The sequence below is a fragment of the Nasonia vitripennis genome, chromosome 2, assembly GCF_009193385.2.
Source record: "Nasonia vitripennis strain AsymCx chromosome 2, Nvit_psr_1.1, whole genome shotgun sequence".
NCBI classification, from domain to species: domain Eukaryota; kingdom Metazoa; phylum Arthropoda; class Insecta; order Hymenoptera; family Pteromalidae; genus Nasonia; species Nasonia vitripennis.
Window position 1 is genome coordinate 28,505,047 of NC_045758.1, and position 21,240 is coordinate 28,526,286.

Below are 21,240 nucleotides of genomic sequence, written 5' to 3' on the forward strand. Positions count from 1 at the left end.
AGATTGAAAGTGTCGAGAGGGAAAGGTGTATTATATGACGGCGCGATGAGGCTCCCCCGTGTAATTAGCCTGGCAAATGAAATAATCTATTACGAGGAAAGCGATGTTCCGCGCCTTTGTGTCTCGCAGCTATCTTCTTCCCTCTGCACCTCCGTATAATTATAGCACGCTTTGGACTCTGGCGCACATTTCAGAAAATCCAAAGTTTCAAATAGTAAATAATAATTCGACTCCTCGAGTGACATTGCGGTGACTTTAACACGCGTTAAACAAATTGCTCGAGCAACGCATTATACAAGACACGCACGAGGGAGAGCGTATATAACAATCGCAATACAAGTCACACGCTAAGGTACAGCAAATTATTCACTTTAGCGCAATAAAGCGACGGCTTATCAGCTGCACTACGCGCGCGACCAATAACTCACATCAAGATTGAGTAATTCAACCTGCACTTGTTGAACCAACATCGGCTCCGCATAATTCGCTAATAATTACGTTAATTTCCAACGTATCCTGTTGCGAAATTTGCGAAAATCGCCGACATTCATCCGTTATAGAAATACCTCATCGACGCACTTGTCGGAGCTCGTTCTCAGGAATTCGCGCGAATGGAGGCTAAACCGCTGATAAATATCGCGAGACAAATAGAGCGCGACAGATTCCTCGCAGTCCTGTCTATACGCATGAGTGGAAAAAATGAACTTTACTCGCGCGATAAATAACAAGGCGTCGCATTGTCGTTGGAAAATAAGCTTGGAACGATGACGAGGTCGTGTGTATACTCGTACATTGTTTCAAGGCACATCTCTCTAGATTTCGCGCGCTCGCGACGTAATCGCATTATAACGGGCTTTCCGCGACAATGACCGCGTCACGTGATAACGGACTTGCGCTGGGAGATGCGAGCGGGCGCCCGAAGGAAGAGAGAGAAAGAGAGAGAAAGAGAGAGAGAGAATCAGGAAGGCATTGTCATTATTAGCCGAATGAATTTTCATGATATCGCCACAGGCTCTAGAGGGAGAGACTATGCAGCTGGACGTATACACTCGATTATCGCTCTCGTCGCTTTTGTAGCTGTAAAGCCGGATGACAATAGCAAATCGCCGATCGATTTTCATGGTTTCGCTTTTACGACGATTCTTAACTGTTATGATCGACGAGACTGCGGCCGATTGATGGTTCCTTGCGTCACGTGTACGGTAATGTTACACAAAGATCTCCGTATTATACACCTCGTTATGTCCCTCCCCGAACACGAAAATCGGCTGTTTATTCAATATAAACACAGCGTAGAGAGAATAGCGCACATAAGTACGAATGCAATTTAAATGCGTTCCTGAATCACGAGCGCGAGCAGCCGGGATAATATTGGTCCGCCGCCGCCGCGACGATCATTACGCCGTCGCTCTCGGCGAGTTCCGTTCCTTATGCGCTGCTGCAGCGACGCTTGATATATCCCACGCTGAGAGCTCTCTCTCTCTCTCACAGCTGCAGCAGCGGCACATATCAGGCGCTCGTGATTTGACTGTGATCGACCGAGTCATCGGGACTAGTTTTTTTTTTCTTTCGGGTATATATAGAGTGAATTAAGGCTGTATATAAGCTCGATCAAAACATAACGGAGTGACACGGCGTTCCGCATTGTTTCTGCTGGATGGGAGAGAGATATGATTATGACGGGAAGGGGGGATTATTAGTTCCGCGTTTGGAGGTCGGAAAAATTAGCGGGTGTTTGGGGTATGCGCAACGGTCTGTGAATTGTAAATCGTATGAAAAAGTGATGAAAGTGTATAACATAGCGCGCATAGGTCACGCAAAAAGGTTGAAAGTCAGAAAGTCGCTCGTATAATGATCGAAATAACAGCCAACGACGTATAACTCGCCATTACCCCGTCATCTGTACCTCATCTTTTTACGATTCGGAATCCAAAGGATAAAAATAAAGACACACACGCTACCGAAAATCGCCCGAGGACTATCTCAAATTACACCCGCGCACAGCTCTCGCACGCAGATCACGAAAAATATCTCCGCACACTATGCGGAGAAAAATTCGCGAAGGCTCCCGTGTCGATTTTCCAATTATCCCACGCGTTCACTCGCGGTAGCCTGAACTTCCGAACTGTTATACTCTCCTCTCTCTCTCTCTCTCTCTCTCTCTCTCTCTCTCTCTCTCTCTCTCTTTCTCGTCGCTCTCTGCGCACCTTCGTATAGCCGAAAACGACCCTAAGGCTATGGAATTACACTGCGCACGCACCGACGATTTTCCGGGATATCGCAAGAGGATAAAGGTTGAAGGGCTGCTGCAGTTGCGACGCCTTCGGCGCTTTTGGGATGGATGCTTGCGCGCTCGAGTCGGGACTAGTGTATAAAGGTGTACTTGAGAGAGAATAGTTCGCCTCGGCTATATCGCGTGGGAGGCTTCGCATCCTCCAGTTCTCGCATTTCTGCGCTCTCTATGCTTGCTGCCGAGCTCGCGGGGTGGAATTTTCTTTTTTTTTTTTCAAGTGGCGCCTTCGGACTATGTTATCGTTTTCTGTTAATTTTTTTCAGGTTTGACACTTACTTGCAATGTGATTCTCCTCGCGGCGATGACACGCAGTGGCCTCCATTTTTGCAGGGACTCGGCGAACACGAAACAAATCCTGAAACACCAAAACACCCCAAACGTTAAACGTACGTTCGTAAAAATCAAGCTTATATATTTGAAAAAAAAGGACACAGTATATCTGCAACAATTCGTCTTATCAAAACCAGTTTAATTAATAACAGTGTCTTTGACCGCGTCGTAAAGTATACAGGCAATTTGAACAAGTGCAATCTGGAGGAACGAGCAGTGCACACCCGCGCACATCCTGCTTCGTTACAGAGACTGCCGGAACCTCGGCTAAAACGCTTTCACACACGCCAACTGCTTGAAGGAACTGCATCTCGCAGCGATGAAGGCGATCACCTTTTTGATTCGGGAATATTAGGTTTCCTTGAAGTGACGTGAAATTATACTTGCGAGTGTAGGCGCTGATATTTTTTTCAAAGTGTCAACGATCGCTTTTACTGCTAATGCGAATCTGGTCTATTCATGGGGAAGGAAGTATCGTGTTACTTTGGGATACGTCTCGACTGATACGCTTACGTAAGTCGATCGTTCGGGTAGACGTTTAAAATATTTTTAAAAGAGGCTTCGATTGTAAAATATGGGATTGGATACTTTCGGTACTTCGTTCACTTTTCATTTTTTCCTTTGTTTCGACGTTCGAATGCACGCGTGCAGTCGTTGTTACAATCGAGGCGTGAGCGACTGCACCCAAAGCGTATTTTACATGCGAGACAGCGTTAATCGACCTCTAAACACATGCTTTGCGTGATTTAGATCGATTCGTGACATCACAGCAGACAACGATCTACTTTCGAGTCGGTACTACGCATGAGCAAAAGCATTAATTCCGCTCATTTTTATAAACGAAAAAGAGTTCATCGGTCCGAATCCACGAGGGAAAAACAAAAAAACCAAACATTTCCGTATGCAAGCCCCCTTTGAATCTCCGCAAGCTGGGCGCGCAACAAAAAATAACTGCCCCTTGCGCGATCCGATCTCTCCTCTCGCAATAAGTATCTGCGCGCTGCATCTCTTGAAAACGCGTTATCGCGCCTCTCTCGCGCGGGACAATGAAGAAGTTCGCTGCTGTATGGCTCGCGCGAACAGGACCAGCGCACCAGAGAGAGAGAGAGAGAGAGAGAGAGAGAGAGAGAGAGAGAGAGAGAGAGAACGACAAGACGGATGAGATCAGTTAAACGAAACTGCCTCCGTGACAAATCCTCCGCTTCCTTTTTCGCCCTCTCTCGCGCGCGCGCAAATCGTCACTCGTACGTACGCGTGAGAGAGGACACGCGTGCGTGGGTGGTGCACGCACTGCCCGAGTATGCGTGTGTTTTGTGCGGGGCTGATTTATTAGGCCTCGTTGTTTACGGATTTCTTTGGACCACTTTTCGAAATGACGAGTGCGCGGCGTTGCGAAAAAAAAGATTAGATCAATTTTCAGCGGGACGACTGACGAGGGAATATCGTGCGAACGAAGGCATACACAGTGTGGTTTATGACGTCTAACGAAGCAGCGCGCGATTTTATCAAACCGATTCGAGCTCGTTAGAAGAGTCTCTCTCACGAATGAGCCTCGCCGATATGAAAAACATTTTCCAGGCACGCAAAAAAATTAATCATATCAACGAGCCTCTTATTACTCGATAAAATAAAAAAAAATGTCATTAATATACTCGCCGGTGTGTATAATAATCCTCGCGGCGCACACGAAACCCGCGCATTCATATAATCGCGCGACCGGTATATCGGCTTGCGCAACCGGATGACATTTTCGCACGTTCGATATCGCGGGATTAGCATATATACAGCGCGATATTCCGAGTCTACGGTCAGTTTGATTAAATTAGCGTATAAGCTGCTGGATAGATCAAGCGCGTATGCGTAACGCTCGTGGAATCCGTTGTGTGCACAGCCACTCGCGCGCGATTAGAGTAACGAGGTGACTCTCTCTCTCTCTCTCTCTCTCTCTCTCTCTCTCGTGTCTCCATTTTGTTAGAATTCCTGCATTCGGTTTTTTTCAAGATCCTTTTACGCTGCACAGCTCATAAGTTTAGACTTTTTCCTCTTCGATCGAACTCATAACGATGTCCTTTTTCAGCTATCTCGTATATATGGAATATAGATTAGCGCATTTAATAAATGTGGAAAGTCGCTTGTGTAACGTCGTCGTTGCGTCTATTTCGTTAGTGATAAGGTGGGTATAATAGTAAGTGTGGGATAACCGCGATCTTCTTCAGTGAGCATAAGGCGCAGAAGCATCGGGTGTCAATGTCACGGGAACGATCATCGAGAGGAGAAGAAAAACCGGCGCGACGACAGCTACATTATTCGCGCTTCTCGTTCCGCGGACTGCTTGAGAAAGGTCGCGCACTGTCGCCCACGTCTCGAGGAAGAGATTCTATTCAGTAATTTAGAGGCCGTCGCGTCGTTATGCGCCGCTGGAAGGAGTAATGAGCGCTGATCGGCCGATTATTTAAATGCGATTTAATGGAATAATCAGTGGCTGTCAGTATGCTACTATACACTAGCGGTTTTATGTACAGGTGGAGAGAAGGTTCTTTTTTATCAATCGAGAGAGTTGTAATTACCCTGGATGCTTTCGTAATTTGTCACGACGATTACTCGCGAGGCTTGTGGTTTTTGTGCGCGTAGATCAGCTTACGTAACTCATCGAAACAAAATTCAAAACTGTCGCAAAGTCCTCGATGCTAACTCGATAAAAGCGACTGCCTCGTCGCGTTTTACTCTCCCAGTGTGTCCCAGAGAGGCACGTTGACCCTGTCCTTTCCCAGCGGCAGCGCTTTGACACTGCAAGTTCCACTTTTACTCTCTCGGGAGTCTCGTACAGGAGTAGAGAGCTGAGGCATGTCTGAAACTTTCCTCGGGTCAGAGGTCGACGCGAGTATGTGGAGGCAGTCGATTAGGAGAAGCCGGAGGGAGATATTCGATTGGACGGATCGATGGAAATCGCACGTGCTTCATATGACTCATGAGTGGTTATGCAAGTTTGGGTGGGATATTAAGCTTCCTCATACTGATATAGGTATTTAATGTAGGAGAGAACTATTTGCTGTAAAAAATGCGGTGATTGAGAAATTTTGCTGGAGCTGAATTATAACGGATGTGGTTTTAATTGGTTGTAGTGAGCTTTGTAAACACGCTATAAAACTGACAGATACACACTTTCGCGAAAGTGAGTCATCTCTGAGTATAGCTAGTCATCTGGTGGGAATTTGCCGAGATTCCGGTATCGAGGAAGTGTCCACGTTTGTATTAAAATGATATATTGACACCTTCCAGCGCTGTGATTATCCTTGACCAAAGGTCGTCTCGTGGTGGGATACTGAACTCTTCGACTAATTCCACAATGCATCCAACTCGCAAACGCCAGAGCAAAAAATCCACAAGATAAGCCACACATCTTTAGCAACACCACGACCAAAAAAGCCGTCTTTAAAAAAAATCCAATCAATCCACCGATCAGCGCACAGCCTAACACGCCAGATTTCACAACAAGCCTCAGTCTTTTGCGACACCGCATCCGAGTCAATTAGGTCCGTGGTCCATTTAAACTCCCATCGACACGATCGTCTCTCCCATTACCTGTATATACCATAGCTAGCACTATAAACCGGCGTTTTTGCGTTTCTCGAATTCGCCATATTTGGCGCCCAACGTGAGATCGCGCTCGCTCAAGCGTTGCGACACCTCTCTGCATCACAAGGACGATAAATTTCGCGCAGCGATCGCTGGCCCCAATCGATCCGCTCTTTCTCTCTCAGAAAGTGGATAATGCGCGACTACGCCAGATAAGCCACTGCGAGTTGAGAGTTCCAATTCACCTGTGCAGGAGAACTACTGTTTGGATGAGGATCGAATTTGCTCTCCTTTCGTTATTTCCACGTGTAAACGCTCCTGGCAGACTGGAGGACCGTACGTGCGAATGTTCTCTCTTTTTATACATAATTCAGGAGGCGAATTTTGTATACTCCAAGGCGAGAGAGTAAACGCCGCTCTTTGCACAATGTGCATGGAAGAGTGGTGTGTGTGCACGTGATGAAAGATTGAAGGCGCGAGTCGGGTAATTTTATGGATTCAGACGGAGAGAGAGAGAGAGAGAGAGAGAGAGAGAGAGAGAGAGAGAGAGAGAGAGAGAGAGACAGGTCGGCTTTGACGACGATGAGAATGGATGCGGTGTGTGTGTGTGTGTGTTTGCGCTTCGCACCTTTTCCCTCTCATTTTTACGGGCGAGGATATTCCTTTTCGCACCTCTGCGCGTGTCTCGCGTTTAGTACAAAGGTTTGTGGGCCGTTCCCGCTTGCAGTTTAGTTTGGAAAAGAGGAGAGATTGGCGATGATTGCGAGTGCTTTTACAGTCGCACACGCGCGGTACAGTTATTTATGTAAAAATATTCATGGGTATAGGCAGTCGTGAATCATGCACATGGGAATGCCAGAAATTACTCGAAAAAACACAAGCCGCGGCTCAATTAAACTCTGCGTTTAATGTAATTCCCAGCATCAGCGAAAGTCCGACACTTTTTCATGATTCCGTCCAATCATAATAAACACACGAGCGCGCGGAGATGACATCAACCCGAAACATTTTTATCAGACCGTTGCTGTCGCAACAACATGTGCGCCTCTTCTCTCTCAAATTCGTTAAGATGCATCGACGTCCGTAATTACAGGGTTGGCATCATTAGTCGAGCCATTAATCACAATTACGCGAATTCAGATCCCCGACGCGCTCTCGCTCCCTTTCCTGTGGCTCGTCTTCTTTTTGGCTTTGAGAGAGGGGGAGAGAAAGAGGACGATGCCTCCCACTGGGAGCCGGCGGCCTGTCGTCGGGAGTGAACCCAGCAGGTAAGGGATTTCGCCTGCCCTTTTACTCGTCGTCTGCATGTCGCGGAATTTTGGTCACGCACGTTTCGGGGAACCCCCCGCTAGTCTCTCCTTTCCGTTAGGGCTCGCTGCGAGGATTGTGTACGTGGAAACAGAGGAGTGGACTCTTGGAGGTTTTGTTAGTGCCTCTATGCTGGTGGAAAGGAGACTGAATGAATACGTTGGGATGAAAGGAACTTCGATGTCTAATTACCATCGTTTCCTCGGCTTAATGCAAAAATCATTCAAATATCACTTCGTCATTGCCATCGAGGGCCCTGTACCCTCCAATTTCAAGACCCGCGACGAATAAAGAATCTCCTACGCGTATCCCTCGATCCCGATAAATCCTTCATCCTAAATAACTCGCGAAAGCCAAGATCGTCTGGAAACTAACTGTCACACGCAGCAGAAATCTGCAGGGGTCTCTCTCTCTCTCTCTCTCTCTCTCTCTCTCTCTCTTCGGCGCACACGCACGGTAGTCATAATTTCTCAAAGCTCTCTCTCTCTCCCAACCTCCACACGACGTCGGCAGCGGCGGCGGCAGCAAAGTTTCACCACGGAAACTCGCCGTAAATATTAATCGATGTCCAAGCGTTAATTAATGACTCGCCGCGGGGTTTCCTCCCGCGCGCAAGAGAGAGACCTGTATATTCACGTTTATACGTGTATGCGTGACCTTCGCGAGGGACGACGGAAGCACGACAGATTGAATTATGAAAATGCACGCGTAGCTTGTTGCGCGTTCGCGGATCCGATTTCAGCGAGTGTGTGTGCGTGTATGGGTGGGTATGTTGCAACTGGAGGCTGAGAAATCAATCGGACATTTGCATATTCGATTACGTGCGGGGAGCAGTCGATAAATTGATTTGATTTCTCCGAGTTTTGGCTCAGAGGTGGCTATGCGAAAATTGACCGAAGCTTGAGCAAACGACTACTTTAATGAGTTGTTTATGTGTGTGCTGGATGAGGGATTATTCGAGTGCGTTTCCTTGCGTAAATAGCTTGTAATTGCGCAAGGATTTAGAAACACGCGATTGTCTGCTCTTTAAGGGTATGCAGTGCAGCTACGAAAACAGCAGCTGATACTCCATAAGATATACGAACTTCTAGCTGAAGTTAATATTTGTCAGAGCTTATTTAAACCGCGTTGAAATTTAGATTTCATAACATCCTTTAACGCTTGCCGCGCACATTTAACTCTCGCCAACCGCCGGAATGCGTCGTTCGGCATCAGGCAAGATTTTTTCCTTCTGATAGATCAACGTATCCGCGACGCGTGACGAATGTCACCCTTCAGTTCTTGCTTTACCGCGGAATTCTATTGCCGACCGTGTACAGCCGCATATACTTGCTTTCTATCCTCTAAATCACCGGGTGTCTCTCCACGACTTCGGCGATTTTTGATTAAAAAGTCGAGTCCCATTTATACAGACACGTAAATCACGGGTTTTCAAATCGGAAAAATCTCCGTTACGACGTAAATGCCCATTGAGTCTGGAAATTATGAATAAGAACCTAGAGTTTTTGTGGCGGACGTTCATAAATAGCAAAGTTTCAGGACCAATTTTTTCGATAGACTCAGACGTTTACACACACGCCTAGGTTTTAATTTCCAGACGTAGGATGAGCAGCCGCGCTTGGAATTAGCATTTAAATCGAAAATAAAATCAATGTTCGCGGGACTAAAATCGACCACCTGTAGAATATTGAATCATCGGAACTTTCATTTATAGAATATATACACACTAATACGTTGTACTCTCTCGTCGGGGACACGACGACGACAAGCGACTTTAATTACTAATTTATGCCGATTGCACCGCTCGATAAAGCTTTTTTTCCTCAAAAACATAATCCACGCGCAGCAGCATCATCGTGTCAATAAATTCCGCTAAAAATGCACGCATATTATTAAGCACAGCAGCAGCAGCAGCAAACAACGGCTGAGCGCGCGCACACACACACACACAAGCGGGTATTAAAATTACCGGCGTGTAAAATCGGCGCAAAATCGAAGCCGGCAAAAATGACTTTACGACACGGCTGCCGCCGGGAGAAAGAGCGAACAGAAGCCGCGAGAGTGTATTTACCTACCTGTACGCGGTCGCTCTCAAATTTTACGCGCTCGTACACTGCACGCATCGCGGAAAACAAAGGCAGGGCGAGGAGAAGGAGGAGGTAATGTACTTTGGCCCCGAAGGGCAAAAGAACGTCTCGGAGAGCGCGTTAAATGTGGAACGCGTGCTCACAGGTCCATTGTTTGCTCAACGCGTGTTATACGTATAAAGAGGAGGTGAGGATTCGGATCGAGATCTGGATATTTTGATGAGGAGGAACGAGTCGTCGTCGGGGTGCATAATATTTGGGTCACAGATGCTATCTCGTTTTTCGCTGGTCGTTGCTCCTCTCCATCTGCGGTACCGGTTTCCGCCTTTTCGGCTGTGGATTTTCTTCTTCGATCTTACAAGAACGAATATAAACGTTACACGCGTTACTTTTTCTCCGAGAGTTTGCACAAAGCGCCATCAAGCGATGTACAGTAAGCAAACAACACTCGGAAGAATACACACACACACAGAAGCATCGGCATTCCTCTGAAATTCCAAATCGTAACATCCGCGAATCGCGCGCGCCTTTCTCAAACAAACGATAAAGTCAATGGCAAAAACGAACAAGACATAAACCATCGGGAAGGAGGAGGAGGAGGCTGCTCTCTCTCTCTCTCTCTTTCTCTCGAGTGAATATCTTCCCTAGCTTTCGAATCTCGAAAACCTCGCCCCATTATACATATACATCGCAAGAGCCATTCCTGTTTACTTTGACGAGCTGCGAGCGCGCAACGCTCGTAAAATCTGGGCTGTACAGAGGGCCTCGCTCGCGGCAGTACACTTTCCTCGAGATGCACCTTGCTCGCGCTCGCTCGGAGAAAGAGATATTCGGTCTATCTCCTGCGCGAAAATCCCGCGGCAAAACCGCTCGAATTCTTGCGCAGGCTGGGAGGAGCGTCTTGGGATTTTTCTCTCGGTTGTGTGTGTGTGCGTGTGTGTGTGTGTGTGTACCGTGTGGATAGGCTGTAGAAGCGTAGAAGAGCAAATGACGGGTTATTGGCGAGCGGTGCAGAGGCATTTTTCGATAGTTAAATGCGCCCCCGAGTTTTATCGATTTTTCACCCGGCGGGATGAGTTTGCACAAGGTTGTAGAGAGCTTTTGTGTGTGCGTCGTTGTCATTATATCGATGAGTTTGCCTTTTTGCTCGCGTGAGTGGCGTAAAAATGGTAAACGTTTCATTCGTTCGCCAGAGTCTTTTTTGAAGAAACGAACGATCTCGATTATTGGAATCGAGATCGAATTTTAAAAACGAACTCAATCACACTGCTCTAAGTGCGAAGAGACAACATCGATTTTGATCAATCGCATCGATAAGCCATCGGCACTCGATCAGCAGTCAAGACTCATGAATAATTCGGCGTCAAAAGGGGGACAGCCCGCTGCTCTATATCGACATCGCGCGCGCATCCCTTTTTTGCGCGCCGCGGCAATTTGTATCTCGAAAGGAGGGCGCGTATGCGAGGTTCGTTAAATTAATCGCGAATATTCCCCGGGGCGCGTAATTGCGATTTATGAAGCGGGCCCGTGACCGATATACTTTTATCGATTCATTAGCACCTATAGCATTATACAGCGATGCAGACACGTGTGCGGGGCGATTGACGCGTGTGCGACGGAGATATCGTGTGATGGACCGTTAGAGAGACGATACTCTGTGATTATTTCGGTTGAGTTGAGTGGGTTGATCGTAAGAAGCTTTTGCGATGCAAATTGAATTCGATGTACATCGACTGAGAATTTCAGAGTCAAACGTATTTTTCAATCATCGAAGGTGGTTCGCGCGTTCTCTCGCATAAAATCAGCATAATTCTCGTCATCCGCCGAAAAATCTCCCTCGCAAAAGCGAAGAGATCCGCGAAGGAAGAAAGCTCGCCTCGATATCATTATTACTAACCTAATGGAGATTCGACTTTAAATCCCGATAAAACGATCTCTCTCTCCGCCGCTCTATCCATTAATGATAATGGGACCGGTTCTCCGTCCCTCTGCGCCGCTCGCGCGCGAACAATTATACGGCGTTTCGATTTGCATGAACGTCATAAATAGCGGCAATTATTTCGAAGGCAATAATCGCTTGATTAGACGGCGTAATTAACGCTAACCGATCTATCGGTGACACGCTGAAGAGAAAAGTCAGGCTGGGAAATTACCGATTCTTTGCGTGTGTGATGTACATTTATTCGATGTGTTGATACTTTATTACAATAAGCTCCTTGTGTTGCGTAAAAAAGCGAAAATTAATAAAATTCTCCGAGCGATTCGGTGTAGCGGATAAATCATCGATTATAAGAACTGTTTCAACGACATCAAAGACATCATTGAATATATCTCCCCTCGCTTCATTCGGCGCCTGTGTATTGCACAAAGGGAGCACTGTATGTGCCCCGAGGTCTTCTCTCGTATAACGACACGTGGGAGGAAGTTTCGAGCACCAGCGCATCCTCGCGATGATCGTCTTTTCACGCGTGGAATGTACCAGCAGCAGCAGCGAAGATCTTCAGTATAAAGTGTATACACAAGGAGAACGCGATATTCGACACCCGCCGGATTCGACATTCGATACCAAGCGGGTACCAGTCTGTGTGGGTATATGTTATATAAAAAAGCGACCGCGAATTTTTTTCTTGCCGGCGGCCATTGTCGCCTCTCTCGCTCTCGCCATGGACCTGATGATTTTTTGGGGACGTGTTTGAAATCCGATGAGGGGTTGTATGTTCTCGTTCCTGCGGTCGATAAAAGTGCAAATTTTTACTCTTGATTGATTGTCCGGGCGATCGACTTTGGGCTCGGATTAAAATTTTTAATGTGTTTATACGGAGCGGAATTTTTACATCGAGGCTTTACGCTTTTGATTAATCATAACACGTATAGCCGATATTTTCTCCGGGATGCATACAGTCCTGCATAATTTGTTACGTGTGTATACACAGAACGAAGAAAAAAATCGTATGAAAAGGAGCGCGCAATTCGAGGCATTAATATTAAAAGCGCACACGCTCGGAATGAAACGGAGCAAAATCGATCCGATTAATCTCGACTCCTTTTGCACAAAATGAAATTCCGATGATCGATAAAACAGAAACCCGAGAGGAATCCAAACACACACCTGCAACCGGATAAACGCGGCAGCGGACGACGTAGATCGTCAAATCTCGCGTGTGCAAGTCTCGCGCATAACCTTCGCATTGTCGGTGGTCTTCAAAGGCCGCGTGCGCAGAAAGATATCAGGCTGTCGCGTCGCGGTAATTGGTCGAGAGCGAAATCATGCACGCGCTTCTTTCGGACGCATTTCTCCGGATTGTTAGGGCATTCCAGCTGCGGTGAGATTTTTCCTGCGTGCATTCAATTAAGAAATCTTCAACTGCTCTTTAGTCGAGTATTTTCTAAGTGTGCGCGCATTTTTCGGATTATTACGTATACTCGGTTGTTACGTTGGCTTTGAAATAAAGTGTATACTGATCGATCGCCGAGAGAAGCGTCAAGCTTTGTTATTTAACGAGCAAAAACAGTGTCCGTGTTTTCGGCGATTATCGATAAATCTCGAAGATTTACACGGACGCAAAAACTCGCGACATCCATAACTCACGGAATGTCCGCCTTTCACTTTGACACATGCGCTCCGATACTCCTTCTTCTTTCGAGACGCTTCTTTGCATTCAGTCCGAATCTTTCGCTCCGATTGATTTTAAAACTCTCTTTTGACAATACTAACGTACCGCTTTAAAAAAAAGTTTAATAATATCGCTGCAACCATTCAACGATCTCTCGGCACCGCTTTCAAAAATAATAAAAAAAAACGAAGGCGAGCAAATAATTGCACCGTACTCCAAGCCGAAGTTATGCCACTAAATCAGCGCCGCACGAGTCATACAATTCTTCTGCCGATTTCATCTCCGCCCCTTCTTTCTCTCTTCTTTCATCGATCGTCGAACACAGAGAACGGTACCTGCGCGCATTCGGCGATTAAAACGTCGCGCGCGACGTTATGGATGGCGCAGCTCGAAATGAACGACAAAAGTACATGCGTAAGCAATCGCCACCAGGCTCTTGCCGAAATTTCCGCGATCAAACGCGTTATTTATGACGGCAGCGGCGGCGGCAGCCGGTGAGTTGCTATGCAGCTTTTAAAAGCCGAGAGAGTGCATCGACTCCGATAAATTTTGAATTGGACGATGAGCGCGCGCTTTCGTCTCCGCCGTTCGCTGATTGCTTTACGGCGGGGGAATCTTGGCGCGAGAGGCTGTAATTGATGGGGCCTGGAGAGGGAATTTTCTGGCGACGATGCCGGTTTCGAGATTGCTTTTGTTTATGGTTACGATGAGATTTGGGATTATGTGAAATTTGGTTCGGGCTCTCGCGCGAGTATTCGACCGTACGCGATATTAGCAAAATGAAATTGTTCACGTGTGTTTTCAAGGGACTCAGTGGCCTAATATAGTCCAACTAGTGGAATGAAAAAAAATCTCAACCAGACTAGAAAAAGCTCGATCACCTTCAGCGCTCGATCGATCGAAAGTGTGTATCTTTTGAGCGTCCGAGTAAAAGCGAAGAAGGGCAACACCAGCACCACCACGTCCCCCTTGCCCCGATCGACACAATACGTCCGCGTGCTCGCGCGACTCCTATTGTATTATAATGGCATCGCGAACATTCGACTAAGTGGCCGGCCACAGCAGCAGCAGTAGCCCCTTCTATTGCGCAATTTATGGCCGTTCGTTAGCCGCGACCGTGAATTTTATTTTTCCCTCCTACCTCCTCGTTTCGTTTTCATCGGCGCGACGCCATAAGGAAGGAAGGAAGGCAACGTGAGAACGCGAGGAGAGCGCGAAACGTGTTCTTTAACCCTTACAAGGCCTTCCACGCCGCCTTTTTTCCGCAGAGCCAGGACAATGCCTTACTACCGCTTATTTTGTTTACCTCCAGTCTTATAGCGCTAGCCGGTAGCGATGCGTGCGTGTGGCCATTATTGTCGCTGTCTCTCTGGACTGTAATAGGGGAAAGGCATAGAGCGCTTGTTGAGAGTCGATTTTAGCGGCAACGTTTTCGGTATATTGTATCTGAATTCAATCTTTCACTGTAACGAAAAACGCCGAGGTTGCGAACAAAAATATTTATTTAAAAGTGATATTCAGCTCGCGTCGATTTTTGCCTCTTAGCAGGCCTGACGTCAAGTGGATTTTAAACGGGCGTTAGATCGGTCCTTTAAACAAGAGGAATAAAAGAAGTTTAAATTCCCGCGCGTGTAACGTATATATAACGCGACAGCAGACGCCGCGCGAGAGCAGCTGCAACTCCAGTCGCGCCTTTCATTGGATTTTATTGATCTGCTTGGGTGTCTCTCTCTCTCACACACACACTCCCATGCTTGTTCAACTGAACTTTTTTCCCTCAATTTTTATTTCCTCCACTTTACGATCCTTTTATTGCGAATTTTCAAAAATAACGAACGAGGCCGATGTAAGCGTATATTTGGTTTCGAATAAATTTAAAAAAATCTCGTATACTCGAATTAAGTCGAGGATAATATTTAAATCGTCCACGAAGGATGATAAAATTAACGTCTCAGTGTGAATTTATGTCGTTGCAAAGATCGAGACTTGAATTTCAGTAGAGGGCCGGTAAGTCAGGTCGCGTCCGCTCAGCAGCTTGCATCCCTTCGAGACCGAATAGGGAGCAGCACCTACCGATATACCCAGACAGCTGATCGTATGCTTCGAGCTCGGCTCTCTCGGCTTATCCCTTTCTATCCTTACCATCGCTTTTGCCGTACTTTGTAAAACACAAAATTACAATTTTACACATTAAAAGCAAACTATCGCAATGTCTAGCAGCGCTTCGATAACTAATGTAATTTTTCTTGGAATACTCGGTCATTTTAAATAACAAATAACAGAACGAAGGTTAATAATTTTATAAAATAATAAAGTATCCATAATGCGCCTGACTAAAATTTAAAGAACGCCGAGCCAACTCCAACGCATCCAAATTTCAAATCGAAAAACAGCCGTTCGCTCAAATTCCAGCCAATCGGCGCAACAGCGACGGCACAAGCCCCCAGACCATGCACACCATTAGTCAAAGCACTGCAGCAGCCCCTGCAAGCCGGTAGCCGTTATAAAAGCGCAAACACGAAGCTTCCTTCCTCGCTCGCGCGCGCGTCAAAAGTGGGGCGCACGCGTTCGCTTTGTACATCCCTGGAACGGCGACGACGGCGAGAGAGGGCGAGGGCGGCAGAATGGAACATCTGCCGGTGGTCGGCGGCGATCCCCTTCCCTTTTCCCCGAGCGTGTCTGCGCGCAGACGCTCGCTTGCACCACATTCTGTGGGTGAGAGGGAGAGAGAGAGAGAGAACCTTCGGACTCTTCGTCTCTCTTTCTTTCTCGTGCGGGACGTGGAAGGTGTCCGAGCTAGTAGCCGTCCTGAAAAAGTCGAGCACGCGGGGCCACTTGTACGCGCTCACTCTCTCTCTCTCTCTCTCTCTCTCTCTCTCTCTCTCTCTCTCTCTCTCTCTCTCTCTATGGGATGCATGAATGTAAAGGAACTCGCTCTCGTAGGTTGCGGAAGGATGTTATGCGCGGAGGGGAGGCTATGGTATTATAGCTTCGAGGGGGGAAGGGAAGTTTCGCCGCTGCTGGCGTGCGAGAGAGTCGCTGAACTATTGGGGGCTGAGGTGTATTTTGGCGGTTACTTCGGCGCTCTTCTTTGGCTTCGTTTGAGATTTTTTGTTGAACAAGTGCGCGCGGGATTCTACTCTCGCTTTTTTTACATTTAAAAATTGTTTTTGAGATTGAGTAATACTAGACAATGTTATATGATCTGACCTCCACTTGATAAACCCGAATTGCCGTAGAACGGCTCCAACGGCGAGTAGGATATCGAGATAGTCTTCTTACCTGAAACAGAAAGGAGAAAATACAATCATCGACGTGTAATGACTACCTATACCTTACGCGCGTGCGTAAATCCCGTATATCATTTGTATTGCAAATATTGGAATGCCAAGCGTTCGCTGATCAACAAAGCCTGACGGAAACGCATGACTGGCCCCACAACGAATCGTAAAAATTACCGTCTCTACACCAGCCCGCAACAATGCTCGAACGTATTTACGCAAATATACACCCATACCACTTCAATTGCGCGTTACACGCGCTCGAGAGAAAAAAAGTCAATATTCTTTTTCCCCATACACACGCGTGCAGGCATTCTACTCACCGGTGATTTCAACGAGCGACGAGCGCTGCGGTGGCTAGACGCGTAACTCACGGACTTTATATCCGTCTCCGCGTAAACGTGCGCTATATCGTAATGACGCTGCGAGAGTCCGGCGAAAGCGCCGTTGCGATTTCTTTTTTCTTTTTCTTTCTTATCATTAAACGTCACTTTTACGAGATTCGTGAGGATTTTAAGAGCGGTGCGCGGGGTATATTTATAGCGTTGCGGGGGTTTCGGTGAATATTTATGATTTTATTAGAGCTGTGTGGAGAGAGGATATTCACGACCGACTCGGCCGATGATTCAATTGGTTAAAGGCGGCTTTTTATTGAAAAAGAGAGGAAAAATAGACGTTTATAAAGGGAAAGATTTCAGAAATAATTGCCCGTACACGATCAATTACATCGCGACGTTACAAAATCCAAAAGCTATTGCCGATAATCACCAGCAGCGTCCAACAAACTGCTAACAATCCGCTCTCGTCAATTATTTTTCGTGCTCTCGTATCTCTCTGCCGACGCGCAGACCGGCAATTAATTACGAAAACAAACATCGATCGGGCTGCCTCGTGAAAAATGATTGTCCAACGAGAGCTAATGCACTTGATTGCACGTTGACGCAAGCATTAGCGATAAATAAGAATTCATTACGAAACGAAATTACCAGCGCTGCGCTGCGCGGATAAATCGATATTAATTTCTCGCTCTATATGCGGTCGTATAGGACGGAACGAAAATGTGTATCGCAACGAGAGACAAATTGTGTTATTTTTCGTTAACTACAATCTCCATCCGACAATCGCTATCGCAGATAGCATACACGTCCGATCGAAGGCTGAATAATCCAAAAATCACATGAATTAACCTCGCGCGCAGCCAAAGCGTCTTATCGTAATCGGATTCTGCAGCAGACAGTCGGCTTAATCGATGCATCGCTTATACCTCTTCGATTCTCTCTCTCTCGTCGTCAATGCTAAAACTCGAGTCACGGTATACTACACGGATGGATTCGAAAATAACAGCTCGACGCCCTGCTATGCTGATGGATGCATATGCGTGTTCGCTGCTTCGTCTAGGCCAAACAGATTATTTCCTCTGCGATTTTTTCTGTTTTCTCTCCCTCCCGCGCGCGTCCGAAGATTCTGGTTTTGCTTTCCACGATTCGACTCCTTGTGCAACCGGTTCGATTCTCTCTAAGCTAATGAAGGAGTCGCGAGAAAGAGATTTGGGCAGAAGAGCGAATGCAAAATAGTTATTAGTGGTCTCTCTCTCTCTCTCTCTCTCTCTCTCTCTCTCTCTCTCTCTCTCTCTCTCTCTCTCTCTCTCTCTCTCTCTCTCTCTCTCTCTCTCTCTCTCTCTCTCTCTCTCTCTCGCTCTGGGTTGGGCAGTTGCGTCTGCAGAATTGATTGCTGCTGAACCGATGGATGCTGTGGGTTGGATTTGAAGTAGCGGATGCGATGACTTAAATTTTTCGTAGTTCACTAAAAACTATATATATAAAGCCTATAGTTAAAAGTTTAATTGGAGAGAGGAAGATCGAATTTCACTCTCGCAAAAATAAGATCCCATGCGCTCGAAAAGCAACGACGTACTTTCTCACAACAATACCCCGTAATAACCACGGCACATTGTGCAAGCTATCGCGTGAATTTTCATCGAAACGCGCACCCACGTCAATCAGAGCGCCGCGGCGCGCGTTTCCTCGATTTCCCGCGTATGCATAATGAGACATTAAAAGCAATAACCCACCTAACCATGTAATAACCCTGCGCACACGTGCGCGCGCACGCTAATAAGCCAACCGCGCTCGGGAATTAAGATTAATTGCGAATTAAGGATCATACGCTAATCAGCTCCAGCGCCTGATATACGGCTGTATCACGTAATATAAATGCTACACACACAAACGTCCCAGCCTGTCGCCTAGAGTAAGATTTCGAGCTTATTAATATTTTTCCCGTACGCGCACTGCTGCAAGTGCAGGACAGCAGTAAAGTCGTTTTATCGCCCCACGCGATAAACGAACGGGTTATGCTCTCGCGGCTGATTGAAATTCCGTAAAAAGTCAGTCGGCCGATAGCGAAGCTATGCAGCTGCGCTGATAAGGAATGAGCTTAGTTCTACTTAGTTGCAAAACGCACTTTATTTAATGCGCGCTCGCGGGAGCGTTCAACGATGATTCGATAACTTCGCTGCGGTACACATTCGTATAATTACTTCGTGTACCTGTCGCTTGCTTTTTACGCTCGCTTATCGGCTCGATAAAGTAATAATAACGTATTTTCTTCCGAGGGACACCGTGAATGCTCGCGGATCGCATTACGCATTCGCAGCGCGCGCGCAGCTCTGCAGACACAAAAAAGAAGGAGATACGCGATTCTCTATTTCTCCCGCGTCGCTCCGTGAGTATACGTTCGAAGGTAGGTATTATATGGAGGTGTGTGTACGTGTGCGCTCAGTGTCGTCATTGTCGAGAGAGCTGCATCGGCAGCTCATTCCTTATTCCGGTGCCGCGAGGACGAGGAGAGTAGCTGAGAGAGATAAGTGAAGCTCGGACGTGACTCAGCTTTCGGAAAACCGCCACCGTTTGAATTGCAGCGTTCCTAATGCGCGTTAAGCTGGTATACAGTAGATTAATCGATTATCCATGCGGTGATAGAATTTAACGATGTTCTCGCTAATCGTGGCTGATTAAGAATAAACAGCAGAATGATCGCCTTATATTCCAGCGAATAGTATGACGTCAAAAGTATATGCGCATACGAGCGAGAGAAATACGAGCCTTCGAGGGGATGGACAGCAGGATGACTCGTGTTTATAAATGCGCCCGCGGAGAGAAGAACAACAGGATTAACGAAACGGACGATGAAACGGACGCGTTGATTCGAGAGAGAAAGAGAGATCTCTTTATTGCTTCGTTTTTTACTCAAGAGCGAGTTCGGGGATGAGAAACAATCGCGTGTAAAGCGACGGGAGAAGTTGGACTGGAGGAATGCAGCTCGATTGAGAGACGACGATGAAATCCCTGTGATACGGAGAGGCGATGAGCTTTCAATTTTCTATGCGCGTGTGTATTACCGAGAGGCGGTGTGTTTTCGGTTCATTTGTTTCTTTGCTGTGCTCGACGATGACGTTTGTTTGAGTGTCGGCTGTCGTTGTCCGTAAGGAATTGCCGGCCTCTGTCTTATTTAATTCGCGCGATAAGGAACTTATTGATCCGCCATCGAATCAAATAGTAACCCTTACAAAATCCTCTCTTTAAACACAGCATCCGAAAGCACAAAAGAAACGCGCGCGTGAATGTAGGGGTCACAAAAGGGGATAAAGCAAAAAGAGCAAAGATCGCGCAAGGTAGCGCGAGCTTTGCGGCGCACGGCAGTCCCCCTATTAGCGTCAGGTCCCCGCGGTTAACTAGGTCCGGTATATAACCCGTTCGCGTTTTCATCCGTGCTGCTTGCGACCCCGGCACGTCGTTCGCCACGGAGGTGTATACAGATATAGCCGCGGGTGAGATGAATTTCTGCGCGACTGACACTAATGGCGTCGCTGTACGTATAGTTCGGCTGGAAGAGAGAAGAGAGTTCTTCATCCGACTTTGTTGGCCTTTTGTTTTGGTGTGGACTGGATCGACGAGAGTGAATATATTCGCAGAACAATACAACTACGAGCTATTGGTCGAGTTATCGCTCGATTTCGAAATCACGATCGCAGTGTTGATCATCATCTGAATTTCAGGCCAATTAAAAAGCGAGCGCAGAAATGCAAAAAGAAGCCGAGTTTCCCCCAATATACGTCATAGCAATCGAATCCCACGCTAATTAAACAACGAGCGCACACACAGACAATATATCCAAAGCCTTGTGGCTTTCAATGCGGCTATACGGCCGTTCCCCGAGAGAGCAGATAAATACGCTTGCGCCATCGGTATAGCACGAAATATGTAGCACATAAAGGGCCTTGTAAACGAGAGAATTCGCAGAAAGCTGCAACCTGGCTCACATCCTCGAGAAAAAAAGGACGAAATTCGTTGCGCGCGACAACGGCGTTGTGGTGGTCAACGATCGGAGGGACTTATCGGGTTTCATCGCTCCGCCAACTTCACTATCTATCCGCCATCTCGCTACCGTCAGAGGCTCTTCTTGCACTGGCTTGTTCTCTATACAATGTTGTCGGGGGCTCTACGGTCTTGCTGCTCGGTTTTTGACGGTGAGGCTTTTCCGTGTTCCCGGATCTTCGTGTGTATTTTTCTTTCGTACACTAAAACCGAAATTCATCCGCCAAAATTTTCGAAAAATCCCGACTGTAAACCGTTTGCACGGTAGAACTTTTTTCTCTCTCGGATCGTCCTTTTACTTTCTCCTCTTTTTCCCTCATACCTCGCGCTGCAGTTACTCGCAGGGATAGTTTGACCCTCCTCGGGTCTCCTCCG

General features: G+C 47.0%; 1 protein-coding gene across 3 annotated transcripts in view; it reads right to left on the bottom strand.

The window, feature by feature from the left end:
* The window catches only part of LOC100119338 (neurogenic locus Notch protein), a 175,376-nt gene that overhangs the window by 129,009 nt on the left and 25,127 nt on the right, over positions 1-21,240 (bottom strand). For 2 of the 3 annotated variants that reach the window (XM_031924496.2, XM_031924497.2), the window contains exons 2-3: positions 16,419-16,490; positions 2,570-2,648 (exon numbers count right to left, since the gene is read on the bottom strand). In XM_031924496.2, coding sequence (XP_031780356.1) covers positions 2,570-2,648; positions 16,419-16,490 — 151 coding nt within the window. The remainder of the gene's footprint in view (positions 1-2,569; positions 2,649-16,418; positions 16,491-21,240) is intronic. The other variant, XM_031924498.2, reaches the window with a different exon arrangement.